The sequence below is a fragment of the Fusarium poae genome, chromosome 2 (genome assembly GCF_019609905.1).
Source record: "Fusarium poae strain DAOMC 252244 chromosome 2, whole genome shotgun sequence".
In the NCBI taxonomy this organism is placed as follows: Eukaryota; Fungi; Ascomycota; class Sordariomycetes; order Hypocreales; family Nectriaceae; genus Fusarium; species Fusarium poae.
The window spans coordinates 7,581,569-7,598,116 of NC_058400.1; the positions used below are offsets into that span (position 1 = coordinate 7,581,569).

A 16,548-nucleotide genomic window follows, 5' to 3' on the forward strand; every position below is an offset into this window, starting at 1 on the left:
TGCAAGGTCGCGAGTCGCTCTCAGCACGACGAGAGTCAGTGTATCGTGGGAGATACACTTTTCACACCCTGGTCTTTCTCAGGCTCCTAGACGCTAGACCCTCTTTGCCTCTGGGTTCTCGGCAGAGTCCACCGTACCAGGCCGATTTCAACATCGCACTATATTAGTGTGTCGCTCCCCAAGAACTACGGGCGACTTAGCCCGACCTCTCTCTGATCGAGGAAAAGTGAACTATCCTTGCCCTAGGCTCCATTCCCCCATCTCTATCTTCCCTCCCCAGCAAGATCCGCGCCCAAGGACTCGGCCTAGGTGCTCGCATCACACACTTAACCATAAACCAACCTTTGGTCTTGCAAACGGCGCTACTACTGCCGCCGCCAACAACATATACTGCCGCGCCGCCGCAAGTCTCTTTGCAAGCGCTCAGCCATTACCCTTCTTTCCCCTGTTACCGGCAAACACCAACTTGACGCGGGTCTGAGCTAAAACCTCGCCGGCCATTTCTTTATCATCAGCCCCGTGGAGCTGTAGCATGTCTTTGGTGCCAACACAGCAACCTCATACTTTTGTTGACAACCGCGCATCGCTGCACACTGCTTCCAACATCGCGAAACTTGGTTCCGAGGCGACTCTAGACACGCTCCTCCGCTCTCCCAACTCTATGGAACGAAGTGCTACCGAGTACTCGCAGTCAGGTTTGCCTTCGCCCTATCCAAGCAACTTCGGCGACACCAATTCTGAAGGTTCGAGGGCAGATCACGCATCTGCTGCGCAATATCCTGTCAAGCAGGAAGTCAACTACTCGACATCAGCTACTCCCACCTCCGAGTACGGCGTTTACCCTCAAACTGCCCGATCAGGATCTTTCCCAGAGCACGTCCAGCGTTCATACCATCCTGCAAGCAGCGCCAGCAGTGGAAGTATGGCGCAACAACAGAACAGTCCGTCAATGCCCCAGCAGGATGGGCGTAGCCATCAGACCCATCCGGTCAAATCTGACAACGATGTTCCTATAGATCCGTCCATCGCCGCCCCGAGCCCTACCTACGCGTCTTATGGGCAGCATTCTCCCTACGCGCCCAACCCAGACATGACACACAGCTACTCTCACCCTGGTGGAGGCATGTATGCGCAGCCTCGACCAGACTGGGCTGGTTATGGGCAGCACGGTGGTGCGCCTTTGACTCCTGGTCACCCAGTCTACGCTCAGAACCCAGCTTCAGCGGCCCCTCCCCAACGCCCCAACCAGGTATGTTAAAACTGCACAGGCATGTATGAGATGAGTTGAGCTTGAATGAGAACCTTGCGCGCAACATCCGTTGACCTTTTGGGACGCGTTGGTTCACCAGTTGCAAACTTGTTTTATGCGGGATCTGTCAATTGTTTCATACTCGACCGTGTCTAACCTCTTCTAGGTTTACTCTTTCGTGCCCATTCCAGGCGCGCAGCAGCACAAGCGACCTCGGCGACGATATGAAGAGATTGAGCGCATGTACAAGTGTGGCTGGAATGGTTGTGAAAAGGCCTACGGTACATTGAACCACTTGAATGCTCACGTTACCATGCAGTCTCACGGTCAGAAACGAACTCCCGAGGGTAAGTTGAAACGCGTATTTTGACCACAACGAACGTGCACTTACCTATGTATACAGAATTCAAGGAGATTCGAAAGGAGTGGAAGCAGCGAAAGAAGGAAGAAGAGGCCAATCGCAAGGCCGAAGAAGAGCGACAACGCCAGGCAGCGGCTGCTGCTGCTGCTCAAAACGGAGGCCCCGACCCCCAGGGACCTGATGGCACTCCTACCTCATCCTATCCCGGCTCACGGCCTGTTCAGTTGCCTCCTATCGGCTACCAGCCTGCTCAGTACCCGCCTCCACCATCGGCGGTTCCTCAACAGCCACTTCCCGATTACAACAACAGTCACATGTACTCCAATTACCAGCCTCACTCGCCCTATGCGCAACCCAGCCAGGGCATTCCTTACCAATGTATGTCGCAAAGACAGAGGGTGGCTTAGTTGATGAACTAACCAGGCTTAGCAAACGCGCAACCCCCAAGCCACTAAGGCGGGTGGTCAAGCAAGGATCAAGGTTCTAGAGGAGGAAAGTCATCAAAAGTCAGGATGGAAAAGGAATACCCGCTGTACTATATTGGAACTGCCGCGGTGTCGTTGATTTTTGCATCAATACAGACTTGACGCTGGTCTGGGACGACGCGGTGGATTTTGGGATCATGGAACGTCGCCATGCGATTCCTTGATCCGGTAATTACCTCTCTATTTCGACAATGGCAGCCCCTTTGGTCGACACTGTACCTTCCGACGGGGTTTCGGCATATCCGTTCAGTCGCTGGACCGCTTTGCTTCTTGGTTTTGGTTTTGGAGTTTACGCATACACGCTCTTCGACAAGATGTGGGTTGGGGAGTTACCGATTTCTATTTATGAGCATCAGGTTGTCGGTCAAGGGACGGTCCTGGAGGTTCGGCGTGGCTTATCTGCATTTGAGACGACTTGTTATGTTTTGGAGGTATGGCCGCTTCTCAGCTGACACGGAAGTGCAGCGTTAGTGCCGGGTACCCGCGCTTTTCTATTCACATTTATTGCGCAGAGATGAAGTTGAAGATTTTTTATTCATATGGCGGCTTGTGTCTGCTTGGCGTCGTTGACACGCCTGCGAGGAGGGTGGAACAAGGCTGATAGACGCATACGGATGGTACTTTATGATTATATGGCGGCTAGATTTTGTGATGTGTATGTGTATAATCGCACTTCAGAATCAGACTGGTTGAGCAAATTTATTTATTCTTGTGCAATTCTACAGCAAATTGACATATGGTGATAATATCATCAAGAGACATGACAAACACACTTACATGTCAACCAGACAACATGTGAGGCTTCGTTAGCACGATCTAGTGAACCAATCTGTCGGGTCAAAGTCAGCCCTATCTTTATAGAAAAGAGGCGAAATCGATCGCAACACATGGACGGGAGTGATACTTAATAAACCTGGTTAAACGTGGGTGGCGTGCCGCAGGTAGGGTTGTGTTGCGCATTGCATCGAAATAGATGGGGGTGGTTGTGTTGCTGTGATACAAACGCTAACGAGTGAGTGAGCGAGAGAGAGATAAGTAGTCAAGGGTGTGAATAACAAAAGGACCTAAAAAGCAAGGACGGTAGATGAGCAATGGTGGTTGATAGACAAGGCAAAGAGCAGAGAAGGGAAAGGTCGGGTAACACAAGGCCACGGGAAAGGCCTGACGTACATGTGTAGTGCACCTTAGCTTAACAAGGGGAACAGGAGAGAAAGTGGTCTGATGTTTTTCTGATTGACAGTTCCAAGCAATGCCAAGTGGGAGGGGGGGGGGCGATACAAATGAGAGAAGAGATGGACAGACAGAGAGACAGAGAGATCTATGAGATTGCCGAAGGTTGAGCTGACCTGGTGTGTGCGTATGCGATGCGGGTTGGTGATGCCACGCTATGCGATGCGATGCAATGCGGCGGTCCGATCCATGATGGACGGCAACACAGTAAACGAGAAACCTTGAAGATGATCTGCAACTGGGATCTTGATAGATAGGGATAGGGATAGGGGGAGGGGAATATGAGAAACGATGAGAGTCTCGGTACTGTAAGTAGGTTGTATTCTACGGCACTGGACCATGGTACGTGCATACATACATACATAGGTGCGCATATAGTTTCGTGGATGGAGACGACTGTTTCCGAGATGGACTAAACTACTAAAACTAACTAGGTTGGTGACTGTGATATAGACAAGGATATATAAAGTTAATTATGTTTCAAGTCAAGAAACAGCAGCTCCCAAACAAATACACAAGTACAATAATGAAACGAAAAATATACCGCCCGCCCGTGTCTTGAGTAGTAATATCATATCATCAGCGCTCACTTGCTTACAACACACAGACACAGCCTTACGGCATATACATAATATAAATCCGCCACGCCACGACTTGCATTGCATGCAGATAAGCTACTTTTTTTCACCACCACTGTAACGTCTCATTCAAAGAAACGACTAAGCAAGGGGGGCGTGTACAGCAAAAAGTATGAACTAGGCTGGCAGTAGAGTAAAAAAGAAACCCAACTAGGGGGCCGCAGAAAAGCGAACCAACTAACGTCAACTTGAACCACCTAACCTACCGTACCAAGGCTCTCGCTCAGCGTAGTAACAACAAGGCAAGAGACTTATTGCCTTGGTGAGTGTGTGTGTGTGACTGACGCCGTTGCTGATGAACAAGGGGGTGACCTTGCGGCGCTAGGAGAATTTAGCCGCTCCTCTAACTATCAACCTCGCCTCCTACAAACAAGTTAGTTAAAAGCAGGGAAATGGTAACACAAGACATTTGCCGCTTGTTGGTCGCCCCCAATCATTTTAGTACCTTGACTAGGCGATGGCAGAAGACGTTAAGAACTACCTAAGCTTAGGATACGGAAAATAAACATGTAGCCTAAGAGCGGGTCTATGATGGCCTAAAGTGACTAAATTGTTTTACCTTTTTGTCAAGTGGTTGACAGTCAGGCTTTCTGCAACTCTGAGATCGAAATCTTACAATGATCTATATAGTAAATGTTGTTCATCTGATTGTCGTATTTGCTTTCTAGACTAGTGGCTTTGGGTCTGGTTTAGATCCAACGGGCATGGCGTTTCTGAACCATGGTATCGGGCTTGGTAGAGTACGTAACTCTCTGGTCTAAGACGGGTGTCAAATACCACAAAGGCTAGAGCAGAAATTGAGGTGATACCAAGACAAGACTTTCGGGAGGATTGTCTCTGTGTTTGGCGTGTGACGACAGTGTTGTGCTACATACAAGGTTGAGGGTCTGGAGCACTCAATTGATTGACAGAAAGATGCGAGTTGCGTACCAGTAGCAATGGCGAAGCCTTGTATCCTTCCAAACCTAATAAGGCTTCCAATAAGTGGCTTGTGATTGAGATTCCGTGACTAACATATGTTTCAGAACATGTTAAGCGAAACGTTATGTAAAAAACCAACACGTAGTCGATCACCTTATACATTTGTATAATCAGGTTAACCAGATAACGAGTGTATATCACTTGGTCACAATTCTACCATAGACGTATGTTCATCCCTGGAAGAGAGTTATTCAGAAGTTCCAAAGTTGGACTTTCAGGAACAGACTAGGAACAGACCCAGGCGAACCTAGCGAACGCACAACCACGGCACGGTTAACCCATACACCCAGAGGGACTGTGCTCAAGCTTTACGTGACTGGCGCTGCACACAGACATGGACAAAGGATCTCTACGTTTATCTTAGTTTGCCCCTAGAGGAACGGGACCCATGACAACACACTGTTTGGTCACAGTGTTGATCCTTGCAGATATCCAGTTACGGTCACGGCGTAGCAGTGTTGCAGGGACAACAACGACGAGTTGACGTGGCAGGGTCCGGACGTCCAGGGGGACTTAATTTACACTTTCGGCGGAAATAATGGCTCTTGATAGCTTTGATATACATCACATACTTCACAATTGTGTGCTCCAGGAACCAGAGGCGGGACTTCGAGGCGCTCGCAGCTATAACACAACTCAGTATACGGGTGAGAGCGCATTCATGTATATATTTTGCAATGAGGAATATAGTCAATAGGGTCCAAAGTTATCGGTTGAAGTGAATTATTTGTAGATCTGTTGTCTGAGCGTGTTTGGCCGTTACATAACTGACGTCCAACACCCAATCGAGGGCTTGTGTATATGCAACTCCCAACGGGCAATATGCAGCCCAAAGTCCAACTGTTCCTCTGCATCAAAGAGAACTTAATATACAGGTGCTACCGATTAGAGGCCGAAACATGTTCAGGAGCTGCCGGAACTTTATAGAATCCATGACACCAAGACTCGAAGGAGTGCACATGTTATCTGCATTATATACGAGAGACAGAGTTGGTCTCAACAGCACCGAAGAATTTGAGAATCAGCTGAGAACTGTATAAAGCCAATATAAAACACTGGCTCTTGTAGATATATCCGATCATTCCTCTGACTCACATTAAAGTTACTTGAAGTCACTTTGTTTGAGTGTCGTGAAGTGTTGACACATACAAATTAACATTTATTCACTTGTCCAGTTCGGCGTAAAATTTAGTTTGTACGCACCTCCACCATAATCTATTCATGAGAACTGTTTCCTTGATCTTTTTGTCTCAGAACGTCATTTTGGTACTTTTCTATGTTCTTTGCTAATGACGTGTGGTGGTACTCCAAGCGCGTAGAGCGTCTAAAGGAAAAGAGAGAAAGAAAGAAAAGGGAAAAAGCCAAAGTAAATAAAATAGATTACTGCCAAACTACACAAGTCCAGGTCAATATCTATACATTAGAACAGTCTTGTTATCCTCATCATTGAATGCGTTTTGGTGATACTCACTCCCTCATATACTTTTGTGCTGCCTGGCTTTTTTTTGCTACCCCACCATACACCCGACCAGTTGCAGGGCACAGCATTAATCTCAACAAGACATTCCATCATCATATCTACATTTCAAACCTACACCATCAACCTTGAAGGATACTCAAAACTACTTTAGACCATACTCGGCACATCTTATCACTTTAAGCTTTGACCGTATCACCGAAGCATCATCTATTCTTACGTCGTCATATCAAGATGGAGCGAGATCTCACAACGCTCCCATCTCGTCCCAAGGGCTTGACAAAATCAACATCGGGCGCATCTTTCGGCGATGGCTCTGCAATGTCAGTGCCAGTTCTAGGATCTCATCCCCTAGGAACTCTTCACGTTCATCAAGTCAGCGAGACACCTCATCAAGAAGAAGACGATGATGACGGCCCCCCACCTCTTGATCCTCCCTCGACACAGAAAGAGACTACTTCTTTATATAAAACCTCACAGCACAACTCTTCGAAATCCCTCCAGAGTCCGACCTGGGAGCCTTTGGAACACCACCTAGGAGGCGGCGACGTGGTTCTCATTCTTGATTTGCCCGAGGTCTTTACTGTTGGATATGACTCTATATCATTTACAGCTAAGCATTTTGGCGGCATCAGAGATATACCCCCAGGAGCTCACTTCTTCTGGGTAGCTCATCCTGGAGGCATGTCCACCCGCTGTGGCTTTTGGGTTGTCGCGAACAATACCAATGCTGTCCATGTTATGCAATGGGACCGCTTCAACGAGGTTCTCGGCGACTCTGCTCGTGCTGAGGCACGCATCCAGTCCGACAATCTCGAGGCTATCCACTCTAAGCTGGTCCCTTACCAAGACCCAACTGCGGTAAACGCTGCCCGTGGAGATCTGGCTCAAGCTGCCTCGCAAAGAAATTTCAACATGTGGGAGCAGCTCACGGGCAAGGTCAATGAGAATCTCCTCAATCGAGTGACTGGTCAAAATTACGACAACTGGACGCTTCACACAGGCGATCGTGTCAAGGGATCAGTACTCATGGCGGCTGAGATGGAACTCGACAACTCGCTCTCAAATCCCATGCTCATGGCTCGTGAGCTCAACTTTGCCTTTAGCCAACGCACAAAGACATACTCGACAGACAACACTGGTGCTGACCGGACCCTTGAGGCTACGGACGCAACTCCTTACATCCTATCACTGATCGATGCGTCTCATAATGGTCTCACTTCTGACGACGTTGTTGGAGAATTTCAGTTCACATTCGTCGTGGGTGTGCACCTTGGCAATGATTCATGTATTCAGCAGTGGTGGCATATGCTGCTCAAGATATTTCTCCGCGCCTATCTTCTTCCCGCACGCCGACCATCTCTCGCTGCTGCTTTCATTCACACTCTGACCGCACAATTGACGTATAGTGCCTCTTGGCTTGAGGGTTCAATCCTGGACTCTGCCGAGTCACAGACCCGAGATCTGCGACTTGCACTTACCGTATACAAGCGCCGCCTCGAGGAACTCATGCAAGGTCTGGGTAACCAAGCTACATCAGATCAGCTCAGCGTCGCCACAGCTTTTGCAGGTCTCGAGGCTGTTGCAACAAACATGCTCGATTGGGATCTACGCGGAGACTACTTGCGTCGTGGTAATATCATGATGGAGGATGGCGAGGAGGTGGAGCTGGAAGATGCGGACATGGCAGCGGAAGACGAACGTGGTGAGTGGGCGCCAGAAATTGTTGACCTGGACGAGTCTGGACGGCAGCGCGATCTTGTCTCGTGGAACGACTAGGAATGTCTAGCTGCGAGAACGGTTCGTGCTTCGAGACGCTGGGGACGAATAGCAGGCAAGACTACTGTTAAACGGTTTAGACAAGCACGGGGGCATGGCCAGAGCATAATTAAATGTGTTCAGGGGTTAACAGTGTTGCAGAAATGTGTTGCTTGATGAATGAATAATATGGTGTGGTTGGGTCCAAGATTTCGATTTGAGCTTGGAGCTAGGGTTTACTTTGGTAGTTTCTTAGGTGGAATGGCGATAACTTAATACTTCTTACCGTGTTATTAAACACTGATTGTAGCACATCGATTCTTCAAATGTATGGTGCTTTAAACCAGCTTATTTTCCCCATTCGACCGATGTAAACAGGTAGAGCCAGTTCTCATAACGCAATCGCTTATCACAGGCAAGACAATGTAGAGTGTTTGTTTCGGAGCCAGTCCAGCGGGAGGACAGTTCATTGACATCACAACCATTACAGCATGAGCCGTATAGTTAACTTGAAAGATTTCATTTGCCTGCCAGATCCTGTACAATCCGCCAAAAGCAAGGCCATGCAAATGTCAATAGGTAACCCATTCCCAAACCAGGGAAATTGTGACTCCGGTCCCTTTTTCGCACTGCCCGTTGTATCCTCCACTGCAACATTGCTCCGACTCGACGCTTTTGTGCCCCATCCCGACAAACATCTTGAACCGTTTAACGGTAAGACTTCTGGAAGCGGGCACGGGCACCGGGACCACCGAACTTCTTGGGCTCGCAGCGGCGGTTGTCGGCAACGAGGAGGGTTCGGTCGAATTGGACGAGAGCCTGCTTGAGGAGGTTCTTGGAGTGCTCATCGACGAACTTCTGGTAGTAGGCGACCAGGGACTTGGCGATAGCTTGTCGGATAGCGTAGATCTGTGAAAGTTAGTTTGTCGCTCTTTAAATTGAAAAGGGGAACCTCCCTGGGAAGTATGACCACCACCGCTAACCCTCACCCGGATGTCTATTCCGGCAAACTTATCAAGACCAACGACGAGAAGAGGCTCGTAGACCTGTGTCATGTTAGTAATTCTGTCTCGAAGGCCGATACATGGAATGGCATATATCTTACCTTGAAGCGGAGGATCTCAGGCTGGACGAGCTGGAGAGGACGTCCGTTGACCTTGATGAGACCCTTACCGGCCTTTACGTTTAATTTATGTTAGTCTCATGTGTTTAATGGTCATTTATCGTATCGATGCAGGATTGCGAACCTTGCAGTGGGCGACAGCAGTAGCCGTCTTCTTCTTACCGAAGCACTGAACGGAGTTGGTGGCGCTCATGATTGCGGTTGTCGTGATGCCGGAGGGGAATGAGCGATCGGCCGTATCGAGGGTGGTGATGGTGTTGAGAGTTGAGATTTTGCAGGTCGGAATAGGGCTCTCTCTCTTGTGGCTGTGGGGCAACTTTTTTCGCTGGTGTTGCCAAACGGAAGGAGCGACCACGTGAAATCTGCTGAGTCATCACTTTAGTTAGGGCATGACCCACCAGGAAAGTGCGACCGGAGTTTGGTGGCCTTTGTTCTGCTCCACGAAAAAAAATTCGTCAAATCTTCATACTAACCCGACGAACCGCAGCCCACCGTCAAGGTCAGCATATCCTCAATTATCAACAATCGACCAGGAATACTGACATCGTTGATTCAAGATGGTTTCCGCCAAGAAGCACGTCCCTATCGTCAAGAAGCGTATGTCTGCCGAATCTGAAATTGAGAGCCGATTTATATTATGGAAAATGGGAATTTTGATATTGACTGTTGTGCATAGGCACCAAGCGCTTCGAGAGGCATCAGTCAGATCGCTTCATGCGAGTAGGAGCCTCATGGCGTAAGCCCAAGGGTATTGACAGCCGAGTCCGCCGTCGATTCCGTGGCACCATTGCCATGCCCTCTGTACGTTGAGACTTTGCGAGGCCCGACTGGAATCACCAACTCTCCAAGGGGGCAGGATAGCTGGGAACTTTGTGCTGACACGTTATCTCAGATCGGTTACGGATCCAACCAGAAGACCCGTTACATGGCCCCCTCTGGCTTCAAGGCTTTCCTCGTGAACAACAAAGCAGACGTCGAACTCCTTTTAATGCACCACAGAACTCATGCTGCCGAGTACGCCTTCCATGTTGATCTAGACGACGAATTTCTGCTAACAAGACACTCCAGGATCGCCCACAACGTCTCTTCCCGAAAGCGAGTTGAGATCATCGCTCGTGCCAAGCAACTGGGAGTCAAGGTCACCAACCCCAAGGCCAAGGTTACCACCGAGGTTTAAAAGGAAATGGATCGGTTTTTGGGCTGCTTTACGGTTATGCATCGGAAGGGGGATTGCGTTACTTGCGGTTCTGGCACATAAATCATGCATGCTAGAGAATAAAAACGCGCCGTTGAACGACAAGGACACTGGCATCAACCGCTTAAACAGCAAATCTCTCGGAGTTTAGAGGAGCATGAGAAATGCATCGTCTCTACTCCAGACCGATGAGGGCGCTAAGGAGGGGTTAAGTGAAAAGCCTTGTGTATTATGTACGAGGCCATGAAAAATAAACAAAACCCCTTTGAGGGCCACATCTGAACGCTGACTGCAACTTGACGTATGGATAATGTCGGGACGAGTTTTAAATACTAGTTACTGTCTCAATGCCTCGCTGGGCTGCGTGAATCCGTGTTCGTATTGGTACATTTGTCACTTGGCATTCGGTGGTAAACTAATGCATTGAGATCATATTTTGCAAAGAACTGATCAGTGGGATTTACTTGCTCGATTGCTCCGGGAATAATGAATGTTTGCTTTACTAATGCGAGTCTGCTGTTTGATATCAGTACTTGTCAAGATGTTTGTATCAAAGACGGCAACCTGAGTTTAATAGCTCTAATACACAGAGATGCTCAACTCAATGGCTGCTTCTATCAAAGCTAACCGAAGAACAGGGACATCACATTATGTGATTCAGAGAAGGGGACTTTATTTGTTTACTCGATGCTATCAGCTACGATGTAGATAGGTACCTAGGCAGCTACCATTGCCAATGCCACCTGCCTTGCACCTGCGTACACTTGCAACTGGCCGTGACAGAATGTCCGACTTCTTTGACACCGGCTTTCTTGCACTGCGTTACTTGGTACCTAATGGCTTGCCCTTCATCATGAAGTACCTAACTTAATACATTACATCCTTTACGATCAATTTCTGACCGCGGCTCATGACTTGCCATCACTCAAAATCGTTCTGCCCTTTGCTGATCGTTTCGCTCGTGGGTATATTCTTTCACGATTCAAGCCTTCAACTTTGTGATGGCGTTTCCACCCCGACTTGTGCGATCGCGGACAACAGTCTTCAAGCCACAATGCACACATCTCACCATGGCACGGGTTTATGACCTAGATGCAAAGTGTTTCTCATGCCAGGAACCCGGTCAGTTCGGTTGGCTGTATCAGTGCACCCAGGATTGCGACAAGATAATCCAAGAGAAGCTAGTAAGACAGCATAGCTCGACACTGATTCCGAGGCTAATTCGAGAACAGTCATGTATGGACTTTTTGGACTATACCTTTCGAAAAAGTATGAGTATACGAAAAGGCAGCCCAGAAGCTCGAAAGGACAAACTTAGCTTCCTCGATGAGCTCACTCCTGAGCAGATGGCCTGTTACCGACCAGACCAGATTGCGACTATCTTGAGACAACGTGCGCAGGTATGCTTCTTTTCGTGATTTGGCCACTCTCGCAGACTGGCCACAAGCTTATTCTATGCCACAGTTGAAGGACGTCATCGCGGAGGAGGAATTTAGGAGAAGAAGTTTGGCTCTACTTGACAACACGCCTCCGCTCCATGGCTTAGATACCTTTATGGGTGACAATACTGGAGAATGGGCATACGGCGAGAATAAGAGTTGTCAGTACAGAGTTTGTCCAAGATGTCGTCCCGTGTGCATCGACCGGTCATTCTTGAGCCTTGATGCAGTTGCCGACGGAGAAATCCCCCCAACTGCCGCTGCAGGTTTTGGATTTGAGGCATTGGGAGGGAGACCAGTCATCGATAAAGATGTCATCAATCATATCAACGAGCACCGTACTAAAGTAAGCACTTGTATGTCGCCCTATTGGCAGTTGAGCTGACTCGCCAAACCACAGGCACACAACCGCCAAATGATGGAATTGCTCGAAGAACAAATCGCCCGTATGCTAGGCCGTCATCACAAAAATCCAGATCTAAGGAACGTGCTTAGAAAGACGGTGTTTGCACCCAAACCACGAAGGTTGCCCATTGTGAAGAAAGTTGCAGCCACTGGTCAGTATCCACATGAAAAGGAACCAGCCCCGACCAGCACTACCCAATATCGCGATCAAGCACTCGCATCTTCAAATACCCCCGACTTGCTGGAAAATCCCTGGCCATGGTTAGCCTCATTTGGGAACGGGTACGTAACTGAAGCTTATCGAGATCAAGCACAGGAGCAATCGCAACGGCAAGGGCTACGAGCCACACGTATTCCCCGGTAGGTTGTATTGTTGAACTTTACAGACTTCTCTTATTGATTGTTATGATGCAGTCCTACCACTCCTTCACAATCTACAAGACGTCGGTTGGCAGATCAACTCATATTCAACACTTCCCACTTTCCACCCGACGAAGGTTATCCCTGGAGACTTCTTCCGAATCAAGGGAATATTGAAGCGAGAGATCCTTGTCTTCGCAGACGCTCAAAAACCATTGACTCGCGGGGGGGGAGTGTTGGATACAACTTGGCAGACAACGGCGTGGCCGTGACAGAGGAGAGTATTGAAGTTGGTCTCCCCGACGTAGTGACTCAAGTATAACTTTGTGTTGGAATTGGTGCCTGGAAATTAAGAGTGGCTTTGTTTGAGATACCCCATTTGTGGAGAGGAGTGTTGAAGTTGTCAAATCGGTTGGTTATGCATTGGTCAGGTCGTTGTCTAGAGTCTTGGAGACACGTACATATTTAGTTTGACAGAAAATCACTTGAGCAAGAAGCTTCTGATACACTACGTGTATTGTTTGCTTAGCAATTCTAATTATCCTTAGAGTTCTCCAGAATCTTCTTCATCATTTGATTGCCCACCACTTTAGCCTCCTCAAATCGGGGTTGGAAGAATTCCTGGGTGCTCACAAACCGCTTCTCCCATGTCTCAAAGTGACCCAGATTGACACATTCAGCCCAAGCCCGGGCTGCAAAGGTAAACTCCAGATCGTCACTACGATATGTCTTGTCATCAATTGCAGTCTCAATCGCAGCATCCAGCACATCCCCGTTTCGGAATAGATACTCAGTTACACCAAGACGCAAACGGAATAGAGGGGTGCTGCAGAGCATGTGATCATATGGCACGATGTTGAGTGCAGCCCAACAGTCGACCATGGCGAGGATTGAAAGGTGGTTGTTGGGCCGGGGCTCGTCGGTTGGTGTACCAAGAGAAAAGGACGAGAGGATCGATGGCTCAAGCAGAGGACGTGTCTCCCAAGATGTTGACGGGCCAAACACCTTGTCGCGTGCACGGTAGACTCGCTCCCTGAAACCCTCGCGGTTGCCTTCAAGCATGAGCTTGTACAGGTCTGTAACACTTCGTGCATACTGCGAGATCTGCTCTCTAGCCTCAGGGTTCAGGATGGCAAGACCTGCGTACACATGCCACTTCTGGCTGTAGATGCGTAGCATCAGATTGACCTTGACGTTCTCGATACCACCAACGTAGCGACTCAGCTCCCAGGGGAACTGTTTATTAGCATGCCACGCCTTGCCCATAGACAGGAAAGCGGCATGGGTGACGGCCTGGGTGTCTGCAGTGATGCGGTCATGCTCACGGGCCGTGAGATGGACGAACTTGGACTTGAGGCAGCTCAAGACAGCCTCGACCTTGCGGAGGGCCGAGTCTGGAGCGCGGTGCTGAATGAGAACAAGGGGTTGGTTGTAAGGGTCGACGTTGGGGCCGTGGAGCGAGTGGCAGGAGATAATGTCGACATCGGACGGAAGATGAGTCTCGAAAGCGGCGATCTCAGGGGACTTGCATGAGGTTTGGCCTCCAACGATGGCACCAAGTTTGGTAGCTGAACCATGACACAATTAGTTTCTGGTGTTCAGTCTCAGGCCTTTCAGGCTACAAGTCACATTACACGGGACAAGAGGGTGCATACATGGTCCATACTGAGCAATTACACGATCAATGACGGCGGCTTCAACGCTGTAGATGATGTAGTCGCTTGCGCGGGATACGAAATGGCCATTTCGACAAATTTCTATATTTTTCTATTGTAAAGCTTCAGCGACTTGCGCGAGGCAGAGATAGACAGGAATCAGTAAGCCATACATTTCCAGCATATTCTTTCTGAAGGCTCTCCTGGTTCTCTTCTCGGTCGCAGGCCAAGATTCTATAGTAGTCCGCCGTTAGCCACTCGGCATGCGGTACGGGGCTTGCAATCACGAGTAGGATAAGGTATAATATCTGTTCTTGTATGTGTTAGCTTTTGTGTCGAGACATGAGGCTAACAAAATTGTGGTAGAGGGAAAAATTCAGACAGTTGTATGTTAAGGTAGCAAGCGTTTACATCAGTGAGAGCACAGATCCGGATCCGATGGCCATAACGGACACCGGGCGTCTCTGCACAATGCTCGAGCCAAATGCGCTCTAGTCATCATGAAAGAGGGGGAGGGGTATGAATTTTGAGGAAGATGTTGCTTACCATTGAAGAAAAGATGCTGGGGCTGGAAGCACGAATCGCAAAAGGATCCTAGACTTACCTCCAGCCAGCGGCAGACAGCCTTTCGGCGTACATCTTGCCCATGTCGCCCATGCCAATCAGTCCGACGACAAAATTCTCCATCCCATCAGGGACGGTTCGAGTGTGTGAAGCCATATTATCTGCTGCGCGAAGATAGCAAGAACAGAAAACAAGAATCACATCCTCTCTCTCACAAGCGAACGTCTTTCGATTGGAGCTTTGTGCGAAAAGCTCAAAAGAGTGTGTGGTTGAGAGTAGAGAAAAGAAAGAGAAGAAAAAAAAGTTCGCGGTCTTCTTTATGGTGGAGATTTGAGACGACTTACGTAAGCTAACAGACACCGCGATATAGCGATTGGTGGGTCTATGAAGCTATCCACTGCAAGCAGAAGCACACAGAACCTCGAGACTCAAGAAGAGAGAAGCTTTAGCTTACACGGACTTCTTGTTCATAATTTCGCTTCTCAGAAAAGATGGAGGTCGTGTTTGCTTTGGGTTCGAACGGCTCCGGTCAACTGGGCATTGGCCACAAAGAGGACGTTTCCGTGCCAAAGCAGGTCCTTTTCCATCCTGGTCCGCCAGCCTCCTCAATTGTTCAAGTTACAGCTGGTGGTAATCATACTCTACTGCTTACGAAAACTGGTCAACTATACTGGAGTGGCGATTCTACACCTGGAGCTTGCGGACTGACGTCTGGTCCCGATGTTGCCGTTTTCCGAGAACTTCAGCTTACCAAAAATGGAGAGCCTTCAACCGGCGAGGTTGCCTTGATTACAGCGACTTGGGAAGCTTCAATTATTGTGGCTAAGGATTCAGAGGGCAAGAAATCGCAGGTCTTTAGTTTCGGCGCTGGTTTAAAAGGCGAGCTAGGTCTGGGCGAACTCATTGTCCGGACGCCATCATCAACACGAATTCGAGAATTTCCTCCTCCAGGCACAGAAGTTGTCGACTTGGCTGCTTGCATGGGACATGTCGTCGCAGTTCTTGACAATGGAGACGCCTATGGCTGGGGTAACGCAAGGAAATCTCAAGCTGGTGAGCCGGGCCAAGTTCTTCATGCTCCCCGAAAGATCGAAGGTCTCGACTTTAAGGTTACACGGGCTGTTTGTGGTAGAGAATTCACATGTCTATTTGGCGACCCACAAAGTGGAAACCTCAAGGTTCTGGGTTCAGACAAATGGAAAATTCAATCAGATGCACCCGAGACCTGTCCCGAGTGGAAAGACGTAGGAGCTAGCTGGGGAAATGTCTTCATCCTGGCAAAGGATGGTTCTCTGCAGGCTTGGGGACGAGACGATCACGGGCAACTACCTCCCCCGGGTCTTCCAGAGGTGAACAAAATCGCAATTGGTAGCGAACATGTCGTTGCTCTTTCTACTGCAGGCGATGTTCTATCATGGGGTTGGGGTGAACACGGCAATTGTGGACCTCAAGTTGAGAACAACGACGTCAAAGGTCGATGGAATGTCATTGCTTCGTCCAAATTTATACCCCCTGGCTCTAAGATAGAAGAGGTTGGAGCTGGTTGTGCCACCAGCTGGGTATTCATCACAGCAGAGTGAGCCTGTTCACTTCAAATTGACGCCTTCCACCTCCTAAATTCCTATCTC

At 48.9% G+C, this 16,548-nt stretch overlaps 7 protein-coding genes across 7 annotated transcripts; 5 read left to right on the top strand and 2 right to left on the bottom strand.

Annotated features, from left to right (window-relative positions):
• Positions 1-532: 532 nt before the first annotated feature.
• On the top strand, positions 533-2,065 carry FPOAC1_006581 (uncharacterized protein; the record flags this gene model as incomplete). Its single annotated transcript, XM_044851057.1, has 4 exons — positions 533-1,249; positions 1,416-1,596; positions 1,653-1,988; positions 2,040-2,065. 4 exons carry the CDS (start codon positions 533-535, stop codon positions 2,063-2,065), a joined length of 1,260 nt encoding a protein of 419 aa, XP_044709769.1.
• A 4,590-nt stretch (positions 2,066-6,655) lies between these two features.
• FPOAC1_006582 (uncharacterized protein) lies at positions 6,656-8,200 on the top strand (the record flags this gene model as incomplete). Its single annotated transcript, XM_044851058.1, has 1 exon — positions 6,656-8,200. The coding sequence occupies one exon, from the start codon at positions 6,656-6,658 to the stop codon at positions 8,198-8,200; it is 1,545 nt and encodes a 514-aa protein (XP_044709770.1).
• A 687-nt stretch (positions 8,201-8,887) lies between these two features.
• On the bottom strand, positions 8,888-9,495 carry RPS16 (40S ribosomal protein S16; the record flags this gene model as incomplete). The annotated part of the gene is made up of 4 exons (XM_044851059.1): positions 8,888-9,088; positions 9,169-9,225; positions 9,285-9,356; positions 9,427-9,495. 4 exons carry the CDS (start codon positions 9,493-9,495, stop codon positions 8,888-8,890), a joined length of 399 nt encoding a protein of 132 aa, XP_044709771.1.
• A 364-nt stretch (positions 9,496-9,859) lies between these two features.
• Positions 9,860-10,479, top strand: CRP63 (60S ribosomal protein L32; the record flags this gene model as incomplete). The annotated part of the gene is made up of 4 exons (XM_044851060.1): positions 9,860-9,899; positions 9,979-10,103; positions 10,195-10,316; positions 10,371-10,479. 4 exons carry the CDS (start codon positions 9,860-9,862, stop codon positions 10,477-10,479), a joined length of 396 nt encoding a protein of 131 aa, XP_044709772.1.
• Positions 10,480-11,768: 1,289 nt separating this feature from the next.
• On the top strand, positions 11,769-12,973 carry FPOAC1_006585 (uncharacterized protein; the record flags this gene model as incomplete). Its single annotated transcript, XM_044851061.1, has 6 exons — positions 11,769-11,897; positions 11,962-12,097; positions 12,167-12,282; positions 12,337-12,602; positions 12,658-12,701; positions 12,756-12,973. 6 exons carry the CDS (start codon positions 11,769-11,771, stop codon positions 12,971-12,973), a joined length of 909 nt encoding a protein of 302 aa, XP_044709773.1.
• Positions 12,974-13,235: 262 nt separating this feature from the next.
• FPOAC1_006586 (uncharacterized protein) lies at positions 13,236-15,076 on the bottom strand (the record flags this gene model as incomplete). Its single annotated transcript, XM_044851062.1, has 4 exons — positions 13,236-14,269; positions 14,357-14,468; positions 14,530-14,590; positions 14,961-15,076. 4 exons carry the CDS (start codon positions 15,074-15,076, stop codon positions 13,236-13,238), a joined length of 1,323 nt encoding a protein of 440 aa, XP_044709774.1.
• Positions 15,077-15,411: 335 nt separating this feature from the next.
• Positions 15,412-16,500, top strand: FPOAC1_006587 (uncharacterized protein; the record flags this gene model as incomplete). The annotated part of the gene is made up of 1 exon (XM_044851063.1): positions 15,412-16,500. One exon carries the CDS (start codon positions 15,412-15,414, stop codon positions 16,498-16,500), a length of 1,089 nt encoding a protein of 362 aa, XP_044709775.1.
• Positions 16,501-16,548: the final 48 nt, after the last annotated feature.